This window comes from Bos taurus, chromosome 5 (assembly GCF_002263795.3).
Source record: "Bos taurus isolate L1 Dominette 01449 registration number 42190680 breed Hereford chromosome 5, ARS-UCD2.0, whole genome shotgun sequence".
In the NCBI taxonomy this organism is placed as follows: Eukaryota; Metazoa; Chordata; class Mammalia; order Artiodactyla; family Bovidae; genus Bos; species Bos taurus.
In genome coordinates, this window is record NC_037332.1 from 14,685,389 (window position 1) to 14,707,495 (window position 22,107).

Consider the following 22,107-nt stretch of genomic DNA (forward strand, 5'->3'; position numbering starts at 1 on the left):
TGATTATTTTAATGTGATTCACTTTAATTATCTAAAAACCTTGAACAGTTTTCTTTTGCCATTTAGAAGAAAACAGTCATGGTATTTGAAAAATACTGTACACTTATTATGGTTATTTAATTATGTTTCATAGTTTTTCCAAATGACTCCTAAATTAACTTCATTGTGGCTCAGCTGGTAAAGAATCCATCTGCAATGCGAGAGACCTGGGTTTGATCCCTGGGTTCGGAAGATCCCCTGGAGAAGGGAAAGGCTACCCACTCCAGTATTCTGGCCTAGAGAATTCCACGGACTGTATAGTCCATGGGGTCACAAAGAGTCGGACACGACTGAATGACCTTCACTTTCAATTTAACTTTATATAAGTATATTTGACAATTTTCCACATATAGAGCTGACTGCAATAGATGTACCCAGACCTGCATTTTTTAAGTGTCTAACTATGTTCCATATGTATCTCTTAACTACACACATGAATGCATGCATGTGCACACACACAGATACACACACATCGTTTTCTGGAATAGTTTGACAAGTTATATGATTTCTTTATTGACTGCAATGGAGTTTACATGTGTTTTGCACATTAGCACATTGTCTCTTCACTTTGGTGATATATTGACATTATTTCTTTATTTTGAAATTACTTTTAAATTTTATATTGGATCAGCTTTGACTGGTTTGATTTAAATTTTTTTTCTCTTCATGAATACAGATGATGCTGATATAAATTTTGGATACCGTGAAGTGGAAGAAAGATGTCGGCAGTCCTTTGAGGCTTGGCAAGACAAACAGAAAGAATTAGAAGACCAAGAGAAAGAAACTCTCAAAGTTGAGAGGGACAAAGAAGAAAAGCAGTTTCAAGAAGAAGAAGAAAAAAGACATTGTTGGATGAAACAATTTGAAGTTGAAAAGAAGAAATTAGAGAATATTCAGAAGGTAAGTTTTCTTATTTTTATTTTTCATTCATTTTTTTTTTGAATCAGTAACTCCTGAACAGTACTGAGGTTTTGGATTATGGTGTGGCTCGAGCTCCATTCTATGGGTTTTAATTAGTCCTAATAATCAAAGCAGCTCACTGGGAATTAACAATATTAACATGGACCCCTTGCTTATTTTCCATGAAATTCGTTGTAATTTCAGGTACTGCTTTGGATTTTGAGGTCCCCCGGAGTCTATAAAGTTTCAAAGACTGTCCTAAAAAAGCTGACATTTACAACATAAATTGTTGCTCTTCTCTACCCTCCTAATCATAGAAAAAGGCAACAGAATTGTCTCCATCACAAAATGTCCTTACTCTGTAGTCTGATATCTAGCAATTATGTAAAACATATTTGGTTAAAGTGGTTCAGGCATGTAGGTAATAGTTGTGCTGCATTCCCATAAATGAGCTAATTTCTGGGACTTGAACATTTTTGGAATAAGGGAGTTCTGAGTTGTTTTCCTTTCTGTTTTCTCCCAGCTGGTCCTCAGGTGGTCCACATCCTGAGGCCACGGTAGTGGCATCTTGAGAAACTGGTGGATTTGGGGGACTCACTTGTGGACCACCAGGATCCTTAGACTGTATGGATAACAGGCAGGACTTACATCTGCTTTGCATTACTAAAGTAGCTTATGAGTTACTCCCAACTTACTAGTTTTGAGTCTTCCGTGTACAGAACGTTAGCATGTCGTCACATAGGCAGTTCAGGGTATCCTGGCCTCCCATGTTGAGTACATTGCATTTCTGAATTACGTAGAAAGTAAATACATGAAAAACAATGATAATATTGCAGAACCAGCTTGTCCACAGCTTTTACTAATAGTAAGCTACAAATCTTTAGCTTCCTTTTAGTTCATATTTCCTTTCCACAGACTAGATTAGCACAGACTAGTTATTTTCAAAAGTCAGAAGCTATTTTTTTTCCCATTCCAGAATAGAAGTTAATACAATGTAGATTATTGGAGTAGTGTTTCCTGGCTTGTGGCAAAATGTATCACTGCTGTTGATTGTTAGTGATATTTTCTAAAATACAGCTGATTTTTAAATTCTGTTTTCATTGCTATTTTTAGTTTGTTTTGTAACAAAAATTTACTGACTACTTCAAGGGCAAAACTTTCAGCTATAGGCTACAAAAGAAATTTAACGCCAGGGCCTTACCCTTAAAGAATTATAACTTAGTTTTTGAACGCAATTTGTACTTTATCATAAATTTATGATTTAAAAATATATATGACATTAGTAGATTAATGAGTTTCCAAATGTGTGCTTTGTTTTACCTTGGAGCTTCAAAGTTTTCCACTGGGATCATTCCATAATTTTATAGTGATGGCTTCTAAATAGATAATTTACATATTCAGTAATTCTCACCTGTGTCTTTGTTAGCTTCTTCTTCCATTTTCTAAAACTGCTATTATAAATTTCTTTCCTTAAGAGTTCTACCCAACTCCTTATTCCTTGTTATTAGTAACCGATCACATTTTTGCATCAATTACGAACTTCTTTTTCTTTCTAATCCCACATCTGCTAACTGCTAAGTTGCTTCAGTCGTGTCCAACTCTGTGCGACCCCATAGACGGCAGCCCATCAGGCTCCTCCGTCCCTGGGATTCTCCAGGCAAGAATACTGGAGTGGGTTGCCATTTCCTTCCCCAATCCCACATCTGGTTAACATTAATTTTTGTGGTCACCTTTTTAGCTTTATTTTTTGCCTTTGCTCTTATCTCCGTAAGAGAGGCTTCTTCTACCAAAGGCCAACTTTTCATGCTTTGCTCTATGTTCTATCATTTTCCAGGTTACTTTTACTTTTTCCTATGTGTTAAAATACTCCGAAAACTTCCTCCTTTCTTACTGCTTATACTCGTGTTCAATTTTCACCTGTCCTAGAAATAAACAGAAAACTCAGATCACTGTTGTTTAAATATCTTTCTTTAGCTGCTCTTTAGCTTTACTTATCATAGACAGGCTTCTTAAGGAGTAGTTATTTGTACTCAATCCATTTCCTCATCTTTCATTCAAATCTAAACCTTGTAGCTGCCTTCCACCTCCATCCCAGTGAATTAAATTGCTTTTGACAAAAACAAAACAAAACAAAACGTCATCTTCTAAGCTGACTTTGAGAAAAATACAATCACTTCTAGAACCATACTCACAGGTCCTAGTGAAGTTGCTTACTAGTGTCCAGCTTTTTGCAACCACATGGACTGTAGCCTATCAGGGCTCCTCTATCCATGAGATTTTCCAGGCAAGAGTACTGGAGTGGGTTGCCATTTCCTTCTCCAAAGGATCTTCTCAACCCAGGGATCGAACCTGGGTCTCCCGCATTGCAGGAAGATGCTCTACCATCTGAGCCACCAGTCAGTATTTATTTTTGCCTCTTTTCCTTTTTATGCCAGTAAAAATCTGTTGACCATTTCATTTTCCCTTTACTTCTGTGGGACCACACTACCTTGATTGTCTTCTTACATACTTGGGCATTTTTCCTTGGTATCTGTTTTTAGGTTAATTTTTTTCTCCTTCTCCCTGAATGTGTCCTACCCCGGATTCCATCTTTTGCTCTTTCTTTTCTTACTCCATGTATTTTCTCTTGTGATAGTCTCAAACACAGCAATGGCTGTTCAGAACCAAATCTATAGTTATAAAATAAAGTGAACTACATAACTGTTATACTCAGAACTTAGTGGATCTAAAACTGAATACATTGTCTTTCTGAGTCATGCTCTTCCTCTGGTGGTCGTTAGTCATTATTTTGATGAGCTATCCTCTCATCATCGGAGAAGGCAATGGCACCCCACTCCAGTACTTTTGTCTAGAAAATCCCACGGACAGAGGAGCCTGGTAGGCTGCAGTCCATGGGGTCGCTAGAGTCGGACATGACTGAGCGACTTCACTTTCACTTTTCACTTTCATGCATTGGAGAAGGAAATGGCAACCCACTCCAGTGTTCTTGCCTGGAGAATCCCAGGGATGGCGGGGCCTGGTGGGCTGCTGTCTATGGGGTCGCACAGAGTCAGACATGACTGAAGTGACTTAGCAGCATGCTCTCATCATAGACTAAGCTAAAAAGTTGAGTACCATTTCTGACTCTTCTCTCTCTTTTATGGTCCTATCCTTCTAATAGTTCATTATCCACTGTCTCATCCATATGTCTACTGCTGCCCCATAGTTCAGGATGTCCTAATGTCTAGCTTGGAATATTTGCTATACTCTCTAATTGACCTACTTTTGGTCTTGTATTCTGGAAACTCATGCACAGTAGTGCAGTCAGAAGGATAATTATTTTCCAAAAAAAATGTTATTTCCATGCTTAAATGCCATTAAAATTTCCCACAGCTCATATGAGATAATTTCCAAAGAACTTTTCCCACTTCCTTTGATTCAGTCAGTTGGCAGTTGGTGGCAGTTTCATATTTGCATTGTGTTTGCATCTCTTCTGACTCCTGTGACCTCATCTGTAGAAGGCCCTCACTGATTCTCTCATGGACTTCTGTAATACCTACTTCATTGATCCCCTTAGTGTTTCCTTGCCTTACTTATTAAATGTGTTGGTTTAGTTGTTAAGTCATGTCCAACTCTTGGGGCCCTGTAGACTATAGCCTGCCAGGCTCCTCTGTCCATGGGATTATCCAGGCAAGAATACTGGAGTGGGTTGCCATTTCCTTCTCCAGGGGATCTTCCCATCCAGGGATCAAGCCCAGGTCTCCTGAATTGCCGGCATATTCTTTACTGACTGCTATCAAATGTAACCTTATAATTTTCCTAAAACTGAGTTGTAATCATTTTCCTAGTTCAAAAACTTTTTAATAAATGCCTCAAATGTTTAATCTCTTAAAAGCCAAATCATTTCAAAAGCAATCTTTTGTATGAACCTTTCATAATCCTCTAATTATTATATCTCTTCCTACTGTAATCCTTATAGTTCTTATCTTGTGATTAACTTATTCTGCTAAATTTGGGGTAATGTGTAAACATATGATAGCATATTAGAATTACTAAAGGTAAAGTTTTTGAGGAAGGGGATTATATTTTACTGACCTTTGTTTATTTTTCAGAGCCTTAACAAAATAGATGCTAATAATGAGTTAATGAAAGAAAACAGTTACCCTCTGAGATGATTTATTATGTGAATTAAATGAAATAGTTTGGAGAGAAAAAAAATCTATAATGCAAAACCCATCTTAACATACATTATCATTTGTAATTTTTGCATTATCCAGGAGTATTTCTAGCTAGTGCATTTTATTATGTGAATAAATATACTCAAATTAATAAAACAGCTTCCCAAGATTACAGATATCTTCATGTGCTAATAGGAAACCTAGATATCATTTTATGATATTTTAAGTTGGGATTAAAATTGTTATTCCAGTACTAATAACCGGGGGGCCGTTGGGTGAGTTATTATCTTTAACCATTGTTTACTAATATATGTGGTAAGACTCATACAGATAAACATAATATTTTTTATATTTGAATATCATATTTCAATATTATCATATGTTCAGCAAGAACAGGACAAGATGAATGATGAACTTCATAAAGAGGAGAAAATATGGAAGGAGAGATTTAAACAGCATGCGGTATGTATTTATTGTTTGTAAGCAGCACAATAATCATTCTCCATTTGAAATAAATTGCTATGCTTGGAGTGAATATTTTAAAATAATATTGCCCATTGGTATAGGATTTAATTTACTCAAGTTTTAAAAATACTTAGTCACTAGAAACTCTCCTTGAAATGAAATATCCTCACACGGAAGGTAAACTGGTTCAATTATTGAATGTGTCTATGTAAAACTGTAAATGTAAAATTTCTTCTAAAGTTTGAGGAAGCATACTGTTATGTTTGAGGAAACATTATGTATGAGGAAACATACTGTTATTTCATTATGATTTAGGATTGTTATGAAAGGTTACTGCATTTCTTTAATGCAACTAATTGAATGTGTTAAGTATCCCTTTAAGTTTAAGATGACGCATTTATTATTTTTAACTAATTTACACTGCAGCTTTTATATAAGATTATTTTAAGTAATTGCAAATAAAAAGTAGATAAAATTTCCCATAATTCTGTAATGTAGTTAAAAATATTACCTTTCTTTGTATTTTTCCAACTCTTTTTAAAGTTTATATAAACACATTCCTGAAAAAGTAGGCATATCCTATCCATCTCTAAATAAAACGGTTGGTTAGGCATGTGAAGATGCAGGTTCAATATGAATGACAAGAAAAAAAATGACAACAGTGACTCACAGGTAATCCAAACGTTGGCGTTAGGAGAGCCATGAAATTCCCGTAATTATTATATAGCAGCAAAATAAACAGGAGATATGAAAAGAAAATTAGAATCTTTAATGTAATACCAAGTATATATTCTTCCCCTGGAGGAGGGCTTGGCAGCTCTCTCCAGTATTCTCTGGAAAATTCCATGGACCAAGGAGCCTGGCTGGCTACAGTCTATAGAGTCACAAAGAGTTGGACACAACTGAAGCAGCTTAGCACAACACAGCAGCACAAAGTATATATTCTAGACTTGAATAGTTCAGTGTAAAAAGTAAAATTTCAGTGGATAGATTTAACATTAGATTTGACAAAACAGATGAGAACATTATTGAAGCTAAAGGGAAGTCAATAGAAAATGCCCAAATGTAAGCACAGAGAGGACAAAACTGGGGAAAACAGAAAAGAGAAGAAGAAATATGTGATACACAATGAAAATATTAAAAATGTGTATAATAGTAATTTGGAAGGAAAGGAGAGAATGGGGCAGAACCTTTGGGTAAAGAGATAATAGTTGAAATGGTTTCAAATTGTTTTAGAAAATTCAACTTGAACATTTAAAGATGAGTAAAGATCCCCAAGTTGAATCAATACAAAGAAAATCACACCTGGGGATTGAATAGTGTAACTATTAAAATTCGAGATAAGGAGGGAAGATCTTAAAATCAGCCAAAGAAAAGGCTCATTACCTAAAAAGGAGCAACAGTAAACTGGCAGCTGATGTTCATCCTTACATGAAATGATGGAAAGACGACGACAGAGTAAAAAACCTAAGTGCTAAGTGTTAAGGGTTTCTTTGATCATTGTTGTTCCATCAGTCGCTTAGCCGTGTCCAACTCTTTGCCACCCCCTGGACTGCAGCGCGCAAGGCTTCCCTGTCCTTTACTATCTCTTTGAGTTTGCTCAAACTAATGTCCATTGAGTCGATGATGCCATCCGACCATCTCATCCTCAGTTGCTCCCTTCTCCTGCCCTCAATCTTTCCCAGCATCAGGGTCTTTTCCAATGAGTTGACTCTTCATGTCAGGTGGCCAAAGTATTGGAGCTTCGTCCTCATCATCAGTCCTTATTTAGGGTTGATTTCCTTTAGGATGGACTGGCTTGATCTCCTTGCTCTCTCTGATTAGTGTTCTTTGAATCCTCAGTCTTCCTCTGCTTTCTGGACTCAGTTTTCCTTTCTTGGAGTATACAGCTAAACACTTGCCAAAAATATACTTTTGGACAGGAAATTTTCTCAATGTTTGCACAATTGAAAATGTTTTTATTTTGCTTTTAAAACTGAATGATTAGTTTTCTTGGATGCAGAATGGAGGTTTATTACAATTCAGTTTTAGCAATTTAAAGATATAACTCCATTACATGTTTATTTTTGCACATGCCATCTCTGGGCTTCCCCTGTGGCTCAGCTGGTAAAGAATCCACCTGCAACATGGGAGACCTGGGTTCAATCCTGGGTTGGGCAGATCCCCTGGAGGAGGCCTTGGCAACCCACTCCAGTATTCTTACCTGGAGAATCCCCAAGCACAGAGGAACCTGGTGGGCTACAGTCCATAGTGTCTCAAAAGAGTCAGACATGATTGAGCGACTAAGCAAACACAAAGCACGTGCCGTCTTTGATCGCAAATCTGATGCTCGTTTATTAAGTTCTTTTGAAGCTTTAAGATTTTTCACTTTTTGCATTCATCCACACATATTTGCTGGTTTTCTACTGTGTGCCAGGTAGGTACCTCTCTATGAGTACTTAGGATACAGCAGTGAATAAAACAGAAATAATCCCTGCCTTCATAGAGCTTATATTCCTTAGTGTTCTGAAATATTGTTAGTGTTTACTATATGAGCCATCACTGTGTGTGTGTGTGTGTGAGTGTGAGTGTGTGTGTGTGTGTGTGTGAAATGGACTCATCTGAAGGCCTTTGTTTTTGGTTTAGAAAACATTTTTCTATGATTCTCTTCTCTTCAGTTTTTCTCAGTTTTTTTATTTTGGAACTCCGGTTAGTCATATGTTGAAGTTTCTGTGTTGATTGCCTTTACACCTGAATGTCGTATATTTCATAACTTTGTGTTTTGTATATTGTTTTGGGAAACATCTGATTTTGAAGTTTTGTTTAGGCATTTAGCTATTCAACAATTTTATCATGATTTTTGTTTGTTTGAGTGAGTCATATATTTTTATTTGGGCACTTGCATTTCATTTTTTATATGAGATTCTTATTTAAACATTTTTTCTTAAACATATCTTTAGCTTTTACTTAAATAGTTTTCTCAGAAATTGGACCTTCCTTTTGCTTATTGAAGCATTTTTGTCACTTCACATCATTTGTGTTAGTTTTTCTAAATATTTGTGCTGGGGTCCAGCCCCGGTGGATCCAGGGAATTCGAAGGGGAGGTGGCTACGGCGATCAGGAAACAACAGCTTATTCAAATGTTAATTAAAGATATAAAGAGTGGTTAAATAAGGATAGCTCAGTGAGGAAATTGAGTGGAGAAATGAGGCTGAAATAAGGATAGCTCAGTGAGGAAATTCAGTGGAGAAAAGAGGCTGAATAATTCAGCCAGAAGGTGAGAGAAAGAACGACATGGGGAGACCAAGTTTCGGTGAACAAGGCCCGCACTTTATTTTCCAAAGTAGTTTTATACCTTAAGTTATGCATAGAGGATAATGGGGGAAGGGGTAGAGTCACGCAGCAAGCCAGGCTTTCTTCCTGCAAACTTATCATATGCAAAAGCTTAGGTGATTTGCATCATCTTCTGGCCCGGAGGCCCGTTAACATCTTAAGACCCTTTCTTCAGAAATCTTATTTTTCTCTAAAGGTGATTAGTCAGGCACCACACTCCAAAAGCATTAGATAAAGTTGCATTCCTACAGAGCAAAGGTGTGGTGGGCTATAACAAGAAAAAGAATTAACTCAAGGGTCCCAGGTTACAAACATTAAAGCTACTACTTACACCAAGTATATTAATCAATACACTGCCAGGGACACAGCAGGTAAGGGATATGGAGACTTAGCAGCAAACATTGGCCCAACAAGTGAAAAACCCTTCACCAATACAGTTTCTAATCAATCTTTTAATTGCTCAAAGGAATCTGTATTTAGACAGTTTAGAACATCTCATGCCTCTTACAGTTGGGAGGCTCTGAACAATCACAATTGGCCGGAAAAACCTATTCAGGCAGGCTAGAGGACTTCCAAAGGAGTTTGTAGGTTGAAACACTGTCACACCCAGGAATTATTAACTGGAGCTGTAAGTTAACTCTTTTTTCAGAGAGAGGTAGTGGGGGACAGCCACCCGTAAAGTCAGAGGTGTAGGTGAGAGAACAAAGCAGAAAGAAGGCAGACTCTGGTTTTGGGGGTAGATGCTCGAGAATTTCCAGGGGGACTCCTGAGGCTCGATCTTACCTTTGCGTATGCCGAGACTCCTTCCTCATGACCTTTGCCACGGGCAGAGCTCCTCAGCCGGCTCCCAGCATATTTGCCCAATTTTGTTGATCTGTTTACTTCTGTTTTAGGAGTTTAGTGACAATGATATTCTCACCCAACTCTGGATTACTTCACTTAGTGCTTTATGGGCTTATCAGCTCTCCTAATAGACAGGATAAGATATATAACTAGACTAATGTGTATCTACTACCTCACCTTCCTTATACTATAACTTAAAAATCATTCAGTTTCTGCAGTCCCTGTGCTGCTCGCTCTAGGGGTCTCTTTTATCAGAACACCCGTCTTATAAAGTTTGAAGTCCTTTTCTCCTACACAAATTTTAGATTTTGGCTTTTCTTGCCTTTTCTTTGTGTCCTTCTGACTGCATATGCTTTCTATCGTCAAAGAATTCCTCAATTCCCCAATTTCAAGTACAGTCTTAATATTAGAGTATCAGCTTACTAAATTGATAGAAGTTCCTAAATATTTTAAAAAATCAGTATGCCCTTTTAAATAAATTACTTTAGTTCCTCTAAGTAAATTTTCTATTGATTTTATTATGATTTCAGTTTCAGTATTTGTTTTAATCTATATTACATATGATACTTTAGTAATATTTCACATTTAGCATATGCTAACTACTATATATCTTACTTTATTTTAGGACTTTATTAGAAACTTACATTTACAAATGGAAGAAGAAAGAACAAAATTCAAAGACCTACAGGAAAAAGAAAAAATGCGTTTGTCAAAACTGCAGCATAATGCAGCTGTAAAAATTCAAGCTAAATATAAAGCATTTGTGGCCTACCAAAAATATGGCCCAATCATAAAGGAACAAATAGAAAGTAAGAAAAAGAAAGCACAAGAGTGGAAGGAAAAGGAAGCAAAAATACGACAGATAGAAGAAAAACGGAAAAGATTAGAGGAGAAACAAAGAATAGAAGAAGAGATAGAAAAGCAGATGCAAGAGGGAAGGAAAAGGAGAGAAAAGGAATATATGGGAAAAAAGAACATCCTGAGACAAGAAAGGGAGCAACTATTAAAGATGGAAAAATTGATATTGAGAGAAGCTACAAGAAAACAGCTAATAATAAGTAGAGCATTAAAGAAGGGAGAATATAATGCCAAACATTTACCTATTGAGGATACATCAAAGAATAAGGATGTTGGAGCCAAAAGGCTAGGGGATGGAAAGTTAAAAATGTGGGAAGATGCTTCCCCTTGGTTAGCTGAAGAGTCAGATAAGAGAAAAAATGTAGATAGAGAGCTTGTATTGAAAGAATCAGTCCAAGTGCAATTAAAAGAATCTATGTCAAGCCAAGCAATTTTGGCAGTATTTAAAGTGGAAGAGAAAAAAAAGAACCTAGCAGTACAATGTTCAGAAGAATTCGTCAAGCAAAAAAGGAATTATGAAAACAGAGATCAGAAAAACCAACTGGAAAACCTGCATCTAAAAGAAGATGTCAGAGAACAGTTCCAGTCGCAAGAATTACAGTCTCAAGTACAAAAAGAGGAAGTCTTGAAACCTTCCATAAATGAGACTATGAGACAAGAAACCCAAATAATACTAGGAAACAATCAAGAAATTGATGAAGTAAAAGACAATGAATCACAGAAAATAGTTGATGATAACCAACAGAATAAGATGCAAAAAGTAGAAAAAGAAATATCAGGACAGTTAGGAACATTATATGAAGAAAATAATATAAAGGAAATTTCAGTCATTTCAATGAAACAAAAACAAGTACCACTGAAATTAGAAAAATCTGAACATATAGGGGAAAATACATTACTACAAGAAGAAGAAATTGATTTAAAATCTAAAGAAGCAGAGGAGAACCCAAACGGCAGTGCTCTGAATAGTGACTTGGTTTTTAACACTAATGATGCTGTGATAAATGTAGAAGGCAAAATAAACAAGCAAAACTATATTGTAGATGCTCCTTGTGAAGATTTGGGTGGCTATAATGCAAAGAACTGTTTGGTTTTTAAAGAAGTAAACTCTCTTAAGTCTCAGATTCAAGAAATTCCAGAAGAATGTCATGAAAATACAGCTGAATGTGAAAATATAGTGGCCTGCTCTATAGAGCCAACACTTCTGTCTTCTATTGAAGAAAAGAGGCTAGCTTGGATAACATCATTTAAACCCTGGTTTGAAATTTTCAAGCAAAATCAACAGAAGAAAATTGTTAAAAGAAGGAGAATTATAAAATGCCCAGTCAACACGATGCCCCCTTTGAATCCACTAGAAATTCTTCGGTGTGGTCCTTGGGATACTTTACAGCAGGTATTTTATAATACTTTTAACATACTGAATTTTAATTGGTTCTCTAAAATGTAACTTCAAAAATCTTTATGTAAGGCAGATTTTATTTTTAATCGAAGTATGCTGCTGCTGCCAAGTTGCTTCAGTCGTGTCCAACTCTATGCGACCCCACAGACAGCAGCCCACCAGTTGATGTACAAAAGGTTACAGGTGTACAATATAGTAACTCATAATTTTTAAAGGTTATACTCCATTTATGGTTATTATAATATATTGGTTATATTCCCTGTATTGTACAACAAATCCTTATAGCTTACTTACTTACTTACTCCCCCCTTTCCTCTCCCTACTGGTAATCACTAATATGTTCTTTGTTTCTCAGAGTCTTCTTTTTTTTGTATCCAAGAATTTTCTCAGTCAATGAAGTTACTAATGAAATACTTATCCTATTTGAGAAGAGTTGTACTTAAACGATCTCCTCAATTAAAACTATTCAGTGCATCGTCTTCAGTGAGGCACTCTGAAGAGCTTTGATTTATATCTTGAAACCTATTTTCGAGGCGCCAATAGCATTATTAGGCTTCTAAGAATGGAGTCATCTGGGAAAGTAGAGTTGAATTAGAGTAGAAAATTTGTAGATTGATACTCAGCTTGGAGCTAGTTTGTTTTAGTCCTGGAACACAGCACCACCTAGTGGCTCCTTTTGTAATTTAGTCACGCGCTATATAAACATGGTACATGGCTCCTCCGTCCATGGGATTCTCTAGGCAAGAATACTGGAATGGGTTGCCATTGCCTTCTCCAGGGGATCTTCCTGACCCAGAGATCGAACCCAGGTCTCCCGCATTGCAGGCAGACGCTTTAACCTCTGAACCACCAGGGAAACCAGAAATTTAAAGTAGCTCTAACCAAATGCTACTAATTTACTACGCTTGTTAAAACATAGCTTCAATCAAAAATAAGATAGAAACAAATATATGTGTAGAAAAACAGGAAAGAAATATCAATAACCTCAGATATGCAGATGACACCACCCTTATGACAGAAAGTGAAGAGAAAAAGCCTCTTGATGAAAGTGAAAAAGGAGAGTGGGAAAGCTGGCTTAAAGCTCAACATTCAGAAAATGAAGATCATGGCATCTGGTCCCATCGCTTCATGGGAAATAGATGGGGAAACGGTGGAAACAGTGTCAGGCTTTATTTTTGGGGGCTCCAAAATCACTGCAGATGGTGACTGCAGCCATGAAATTAAAAGACACTTATTCCTTGGAAGAAAAGTTATGACCAACCTAGACAGCATATTAAAAAGTAGAGACTACTTTGCCAACAAAGGTCCATCTAGTCAAGGCTATGGTTTTTCCAGTGGTCGTGTATGGATGTGAGAGTTGGACTGTGAAGAAAGCTGAGCGCCAAAGAATTGATGCTTTTGAACTGTGGTGTTGGAGAAGACTCTTGAGAGTTCCTTGTACTGCAAGGAGATCCAACCAGTCCATTGTGAAGGAGATCAGCCCTGGGATTTCTTTGGAAGGAATGATGCTAAAGCTGAAACTCCAGTACTTTGGCCACCTCATGCGAAGAGTTGACTCATTGGAAAAGACTCTGATGCTGGGAGGGATTGGGAGCAGGAGGAGAAGGGGACAACAGAGGATGAGATGGCTGGATGGCATAACCGACTCGATGGACGTGAATTTGAGTGAACTCCGGGAGTTGGTGATGGACAGAGAGACCTGGCGGGCTGCGATTCATGGGGTTGCAAAGAGTCAGACAGGACTGAGAGACTGAACTGAACTGAATTGAACTGAGAAGGGATTTAAGATTAAAGATTTAAGATTAAAATACACATAGTTAGGCCTTAAGCTCAAAATATAAAATTTATTTGATTTCTTGATATAGGCAAGATACCTAGAAAGGGAAACATTAATGTTAATATGTATACATTGTTTTATTCATTCACTCAGCAAATATTCATCTATCCCATATGATCAAGTCCATATTTATTGTTAGATTAAAGGGACAGAAACAAACTTGTCTTTGCCCTCATGCTTCTGACTTTGGTAGGCAAAAAGGCATTAAACAAATAAATACGTTACTGTGGATTTTTATTTCTAATGTATCAAATGAGATCAGGGTTCATATTTTCTTTCTGCCATTTACTGGCTGTGTCACCTTGCTCTTTCTGTAAACTGGGAAGAGAAATACCTACTCTATAGGATTGTTGAGTTTTCAAATACTGTGTGTGAAGAATTTGGTCTTGGGCTTGTAACGTATATAATAGTCATTGTCAAATGTGGGTCTCAAACATCTGAAGAGGATGGCAGTGGACTTATGATTACCTATTTCATCAAATAAGTCAGAACGTTGAAAATGCTGAATCATCTACTATATGGAATAGTACTCCAGAAGGATATGACTGAAGAGCAGTGATTATTGACAACTAACATTTTTTTTTTTTCCCTAGCAGAATGCTTTAACTAATTCATTTTTCTTTTGAGTATTTTGCTACTAATGGTAACTAGCCTTAAATAACCACTGAAAAAAGGGGTATAGCTTAAGGATTGTTTTCTGTGGCTTTACAATACAGCATGGATGACGATAACATTTTAGGGGCTGATTAACTTTTAGGTTAGAATGTCTCACTTCATTCAAGGAAGACTGTAATTAAGTGGTGGTGTGATGATGCATGACTTAGTTGAAGTTATATTCTCGTTCATTTAAGCCACTAATCATACCTCAGATTCAGTCTCTTTGCAGCTGATTTTTTAAACAATATTATTTCTCCAGGTTGAATAGATTTGAGATTGTGGCACAATCACAAATTTGTTAACACAAAGCATAACACTCATTGCTTCTGTTACTTTGGTAGTTACAGTTTACCGTAGATGCGTGACACTGCTTGGGTTGAATTGCTCAAGTGCAGTTGAGAGTGAACTCTGTAAAAAATACGTGGCTCTTTTAGGTCATTTTATTTATCAAAATTGTCAAGGATTTAGGGGAAATATAGATGATTAAGTGGAAAACTAATTTGTGATATTTTATCAAGATGTAATGAATGAGTCTTAGGTTGCTCGGTTGGTAAAGAATTCGCCTGCAATCCAGGAGACCCCGGTTCAGTTCCTGGGTTGGGAAGATCCTCTGGAGAAGGGCAAGTCTACCCACTCCAGTATTCTGGCTTGGAGAATTCCATGGACTGTTTTGGGCTTCCCTTGTAGCTCAGCTGGTAAAGAATCTGCCCGCAATGCCCGAGACTTGGGTTCAATCTCTGGGTTGGAAAGATCCCCTGGAGAAGGGAAGGGCTACCCACTTCAGTATTCTGGTCTGGAGAATTCCATGAATTTATAGTCCTTGGGGTCTCAAAGAGTCAGACACGACTGAGTGACTTTCACTAGGTTCTATGAGACAGTTCATTTTTAAGTCATGAAGTGAAGTGAAACCTACCAGGCTCCTCCATCCACGGAATTTTCCAGGCAAAAGAACTGGAGTGGGTTGCCATTTCCTTCTCCAGGGGATCTTCCCAACCCAGGGAGAGAACCCAGATCTTCTGCATTGCAGGTAGACACTTTACTGTCTGATCTACCTCATAAGAGACCAAAAATATTAGTTTTCCAAATATTTTTATATTACCCTTCGGTAATATGGGAACACAACTATGAATGTTATAAATATTTTAGTTTTGCCACAGGGCTAAGATAATGCATTTGTTCAGTTATTTGAGAAGCATTTAGTGACCATTTACTATGTATGCCCCAGTTGCTCTTTTATCAGGCTGATCGTACACTGATGAATACCTATGGGCAATAATTCTATATTGACCTTAATTTTTAGAGCATAAAGCAATTTTATTTGTGTGATTATTTTCATGCATGTATCAAAATGATTGAACTTCCCTGGTGGCTCAGTGGTAAAGAATCTGCCTGCCAATGCAGGAGATGTGGTTTCAATCCCTGGGTCAGGAAGATCCCCAGAAGGAGGAAATGGCAACCCACTTCAGTTTTAATTTTCTTGCCTGGGAAATCCCTTGGACAGAGGAGCCTGGGAGACTACAGTCCATGGGGGTCACAAAAGAGTTGGCCATGACTTAGCAACTAAATTAACAACAATCAAAATTATTAGTGTAAAAGTTTATTTGATCTCATATGTCTGGGAAAATCTAGAGTACAACAGAATATACATTGCTGTATCATGAGGAAATTTTTTAAATTTAACTTAACTTATTTTCGACACTGGGTCTTCGTTGCTGCACATGGGCTTTTCTCTGGTTGTGGCGAGAAGGGGCTGCTCTGTAGTTGTGGGGCACAGGCTTCTCGTTGCTGTGGCTTCTCTTGTTTTGGAGCTTGGTCTCTAGGTGCACATGCTTAAGTAGTTGTGGTGTGGGGGCTCAGTAGTTGCCACTTTTGGGGCTTAGTTGTCCCATAGCATGTGGGATCTTCCTGGACCAGGGATTAAACCAGTATCCCCTGCATTGCAGGGTGGATTCTGAACCACTGGAGCACCAGGGAAGTCCCAGAAAATGTTTTAAATGTTCAGTACAAGGGAGGAGGAAATACCAAGAAATACTGCATATTCAAAAGTAGACACCATCAGCAAGTACACTGCAGCAGCTATCACTCCTATACTGCAATTAGAGAGCTTGCCACATTATAACTAGAACTTAATTGTGTTTATGTGCTTGTAAAGTAGTGTTCAAAATCCTTCAAGCTAGGCTTCAACAGTACATGAACCAAGAACTTCCACATTTTCAAGCTGGGTTTAGAAAAGGCAGAGGGACCAGAGATCAAATTGCCTAAATCTGTTGGATCATAGAAAAAGCAAGAGAACTCCAGGAAAACATCTACTTCTGCTTCACTGACTATGCTAAAGCCTTTGACTGTGTGGACCACAACAAACTGAAAAATTCTTCAAAAGATGGGAACACCAGGCCCCCTTACCTGCCTGCTGAGAAACCTGTATGCAGGTGAAGAAGCAGCAGTTAGAACTGGACATGGAACAACAGACTAGTTTAAAAGGGGAAATGAATATGTCAAGGCTGTATATTTCACCCTGCTTATTTAACTTCTATGCAGAATACATCATGCAAAATACCAAGCTGGATGAAGCACAAGCTAGAATCAAATTGCTGGGAGGAATACCAATAACCTCAGATATACAGATGACACCACCCTTATGGCATAAAATGAAGAGGAACTAAAGAGCCTCTTCGGAGAAGGCAGTGACAACCCACTCCAGTACTCTTGCCTGGAAAATCCCATGGATGGGGGAGCCTGGTAGGCTGTAGTCCATGGGGTCACGAAGAGTCAGACACTTACTGAGCAACTTCACTTTCACTTTCATGCATTGGAGAAGGAAATGGCAACCCACTCCAGTGTTCTTGCCTGGAGAATCCCAGGGACGGCAGAGCCTGGTGGGCTGCCGTCTGTGGGGTTGCACAGAGTCAGACATGATTGAAGCAACTTAGCAGCAGCAGCAGCAGCAGCAGCAAAGAGCCTTTTGATGAAGGTGGAAGAGGAGAGTGAAAAAGCTAGCTTAAAACTCAACATTCAAAAAACTAAGATAATGCCATCTGGTCCCATCACTTCATGGCAAATAGATGGGGAAACAATGGAAACAGTGACAGACTTTATTTTCCTGGGCTCCAAAATCACTGCTGAAGGTGACTGCAGCCATGAGATTAAAAGACTCTTGCTCCTTGGAAGAAAAGCTATGACAAATCTAGACAGTGTACTAAAAAGAAGACTCATCATTCTGCTAACAAAGGTCCATCTAGTAAAAGCTATGGTTTTTCCAGTAGTCATGTATGGATGTGAGAGTTGGACCATAAAGAAAGCTGAGCACCGAAGAATTGATGCTTTTGAACTGTGGTGTTGGAGAAGACTCTTGAACTGCAAGGACATCAAACCAGTCCATCCTAAAGGAAATCGGTCCTGATCATTGGAGGACTGATGCTGAAGCTGAAGCTCCAATACTTTGGCCACATGATGTGAAGAGCCAACTCATTGGAAAAGACCCTGATGCTGGGAAAGATTGAGGGCAGGAGGAGAAGGGGATGACAGAGGATGAGATGGTTGGATGGCATCACTGACTCAATGGAGATGAGTTTGAGCAAACTCTGGGAGATGCTGAAGGACAGGGCAGCCTGGTGTGCTGGTCCATGGGCTTGCAAAGAGTTGGACACAACCGAGCAACTGAGCAACACCAACAACAAAACAGTATATTATTAAATTGGGCAGGAGAATATAAATGGTAGAATAGCATTTGTTACTATAAAGCTGCAGCTGTAGGGTTTTCAGTTTTTAAGTGTTCGATTCTAGTGTGTTTAGTTTTTTAATGTAGAATCAGTTTTCTAATTATAGAATTTATGGTATCTCCTTTGGACAAATTATTGGGACATTACACAGCAGTTATCCTGACACAGGTAGGTAAATATGCTTCTTTCTGAAAAGTTATAAAAAAGAAATTTGTTTCAAAAGTTGTTTTAGATTATTGGTAATTGAGAAATTCCTAAAGTCATTTTGAAACTAGAAAATTCATTCACCAAATGTTTAACAAATACCAGATATTGCTTTTGCTACTTAAAGAAAGGGGTAGACAAATCCCTTCTTTCTGTTTCCATGAATGTATGATCTTCCCATTCACTTACACAAATATGTAAATGTAAAACTTTATTGCACAGGAAATTTCCACATGAAGAGGAGTTGCACACTTAAGAATTTTATGCTTTCCCCAGCTTTTTTGGAAGTAATAATGCTTTCAATTTCAATGAAACACTTAAAATTTCTTTTGCACGTGTTATACCCTAGTATATATGCTAGTACACACTATAAAGCTAGTAATTTTTAAATTGTTGTTCGGTACATAGGAAATCTGCCCTTAGGACACCCAATGTGGCAATATGAAAGTATTCTTACTATAAAGCAATTTAGTTTATATATTTATTTCAGTGCATAGACTCAATTATAGTGAAGAAGCAACACATCATTACATTATTACTGTGCCAAGTTTACTTGGTGAGAGATCCTGAGTTTAATACATGGAATGCTTTTCAGTAATCTCAAAATATTTATATCTGATATGTTCTCATAGAACTATAAGTGTAGTCCTTAATATACCTACCATAAAGTTCAATACATTCTTTGATGTTGAATTTTCTTTAGTTGAAAAGACTTAAAAAGAGAAAAGTTTCTTAGGAAAAAAGCTTCATGAAGTAGTGAGTGCACGGTAATATCTCAATAATAGGAAATGTTATAAATGTATGATAATAAGTATTCATGATTTGTTATACTGCAGATTCTATATGATCTGGGTATATTACATTATTCAATAGTAAAGGATGGTTCATACTTTTATAATACAGAAGCATAATAGAATGTTGTTTTTATTGCATAGTTCAGTTACTTTTGCATGTTTCTACTTATTACAAGTTCTGTAATATCTCTTCTCAGTTAAACTTGCTTCATTTTTAGAAGAGAGTTGAGCTATTCTAGTTGAAATATGGCAGGTTGGTTTTAAAATCTGTTCCTGGTCTGTTATGGCTTCTGATACTATCCAGGTATCCCAAAGATACTGTCAAACACAGATCTTAAATGGTTATATAGTGCAGTCCTGAAAATAATGCCAAGAGACATGAAGAACAGGAAAATGGATTTGATGAAAAGTCAAGGAGTAAACTAATGAATGATTATATTATTATTGCTTCTATGTTTATTACCTTTGAACTTGAGTTGGTCATGAATGATTACATATATTTATAGATTACATTCTATGAGGGGAAGAAATGTGGTAAAATGGCCAGATAGCTTAAATGAAATTGAGTTGTTAATAAAAGTGGGTTTCAATATATAGCATTACTTTTTTTTAGACGAAAAATTTAAAACAATTTTTCAAGGTTAATATAGTTTGTCTTCATTATATTTAGATAATGATATGCTCTGATTTTTTTAAAATTCTCTAGGTTGCAACAATAACATTTCAAGATTTGCCAGGCTGTAGTCTCTCTACACTGGCAGAGTGTCCAAATCTTCAGTTTCTGTCTCTTCGACGCTGTGGATTAACTTCCTTGCACAGTCTGAGTAACTGCAAAAGATTGAAGTACATTGATGCACAGGTGTGTCCTATGTTATCATTATTTATTTTATAATAAAATGTAAAACAGATTCAGGTGTACATTTAAGAAGTGACAATTTTGAAGAAACATTTAATAAAATAGCCTGTAACTCAGGGTCTAGAGAGATCAAGGGCCAACATTTGTGAGAGCCATATAGGAAAGATGCTTAGGTGGTATGACCTGGGGAATTATCTTCATTCATAGGTGACAGAGTTATTGTTTTGTTACTTTTTGTTGCATAACAAATGACCACATTATTTAATAAGTTAAAAACAAAAAAAGCAGCCATTTTATTTTACTCTACTTCTGTGGGCCATGAATTGAGGCAAGACTTATTCTGGGCATTCTATCTGTCTCATACTGTGTTGCCTAGATGTCTGATGTACTTTGCAGTTGGGGTTGGAATGTCCAAATACATTCTTTGATATGTCTGGCACTGGAAGGTTGAAATTTCCCTCCCTCTGTATGTCTCTCTCTGTCCCCTCCCACCACCTTGGGCATCTTTACAGGGTGAGCTTTCCAAAAAGACAGTCTTCAATATTAGGGCTTAGCAAGCATCTGCCTGCATCATACTAGCTTATGTTCTATTCACTAAACTTTCATTTCAAGTAGGAGCGGACTGTATGTGTGAATATTGGGTTGTGAAGTTTATAGGAAACTGCTTACAAAATAATAATCTACTGCAATCTGCTTTCTGGTTCCTAATGAGTCATATCTTTCCCACATGCAAAAGGACTCATGTCCCAAAGACCCCTGAGTCTTATAAACTTATGACATCAGACTTGGAATTGAAGCACAGAATCTTCTTATCTGAATCAAATCCAAGTGGAGATGATCTGCTCAGAGAGAGTTCTTTCAACTCAGAGATCTATAAAGTTAAGGGAAAGGTAGTCTTCTTTCACTCCCCCACACCCATGCATGGTGGTGAGACAGCCAGTTCAGTTCAGTTCAGTCGCTCAGTCGTGTCCGACTTTTTGCGACCCCATGAATCACAGCACGCCAGGCCTCCCTGTCCATCATCAACTCCCGGAGTTCACCCAGACTCACGTCCATTGAGTCAGTGATGCCATCCAGCCATCTCATCCTCTGTCGTCTCCTTCTTCTCCTGCCCCCAATCCCTCCCAGCATCAGAGTCTTTTCCAATGAGTCAACTCTTCGCATGAGACAGCCAAGACTTAGTTAATTACAAGAGTCCTTATCCTTCAGTATGGGAGAGAACAAGAAGCTCATGGCAGTCCTTGGTCCATAGCTAAGAATGTAGCATTAGTTCTTAGTAAGGTCTTGGTTCTGCTCCATGGGAATAATTCTCTATGACTCTTGGTTCTGCCCAATAGTCTTTTAAGTCCATTCTCAAGGCATACCTTCTTTTGCATTGCAGCTGAGAATTTTTTTCAATCTCTTTCTTTCTTATAGAAGATTGGGGGCAGGATGCTAGAGTTACATTTTATTTTTGATTCTTTTCAGTTCAGACTGACACTGCTTCCACCAATATGGTTTTCTTTTCAAACTTTTTGTTTCCTATGCTTATTAAGTTTACTCCAGTTAACAAAGACTATACTCATAGATATTTTTGAGAGAGTGTTGTGAGACTATACCATTAAGATTCTTAAAAGCCCATTTATCTTTTTGAGAGCTTCCTTTGTGGCTCAACTGGTAAAGAATCCACCTGCAACGCGGGAAACCTAGATTCAATTCCTGGGTTGGGAAGATCTCCTGGACAAGGGAAAGGCTACCCACTCCAGTATTCTGGTCTGCAGAATTCCATGAACTGTATAGTCCATGGGGTCACAAAGAGTCTGACACGACTGAGCAACTTTCACTTTCAAACATTCACTTTATTTTTCTGAAGTCTTAAAAAAGAGAATGCTGTTGTATCCCTGACATATGATCTTGACCTTGAGACCAATATTCTGTATTGCAGAGATATGTATATTTAGTAAAAGTATAAATCTGCGTATAAGATACATACCTAATTCATGGTATTGACGTAGCAAAAGGAACTGAGGAAGGGAAATGGGTAGATTTCAAATTTTTCAATGTTTGATTTCTTTAAAGTAAGTTTGT

General features: G+C 37.5%; 1 protein-coding gene across 5 annotated transcripts in view; it reads left to right on the forward strand.

The window, feature by feature from the left end:
• LRRIQ1 (leucine rich repeats and IQ motif containing 1) overlaps nt 1-22,107 on the forward strand; it is a 225,845-nt gene that overhangs the window by 12,160 nt on the left and 191,578 nt on the right. For all 5 annotated transcript variants that reach the window (XM_059886782.1, XM_005206079.5, XM_059886783.1 and 2 more), the window contains 4 exon segments: nt 716-939; nt 5,484-5,558; nt 10,342-11,967; nt 19,891-20,043. In XM_059886782.1, the coding sequence (XP_059742765.1) occupies nt 716-939; nt 5,484-5,558; nt 10,342-11,967; nt 19,891-20,043 (2,078 nt within the window).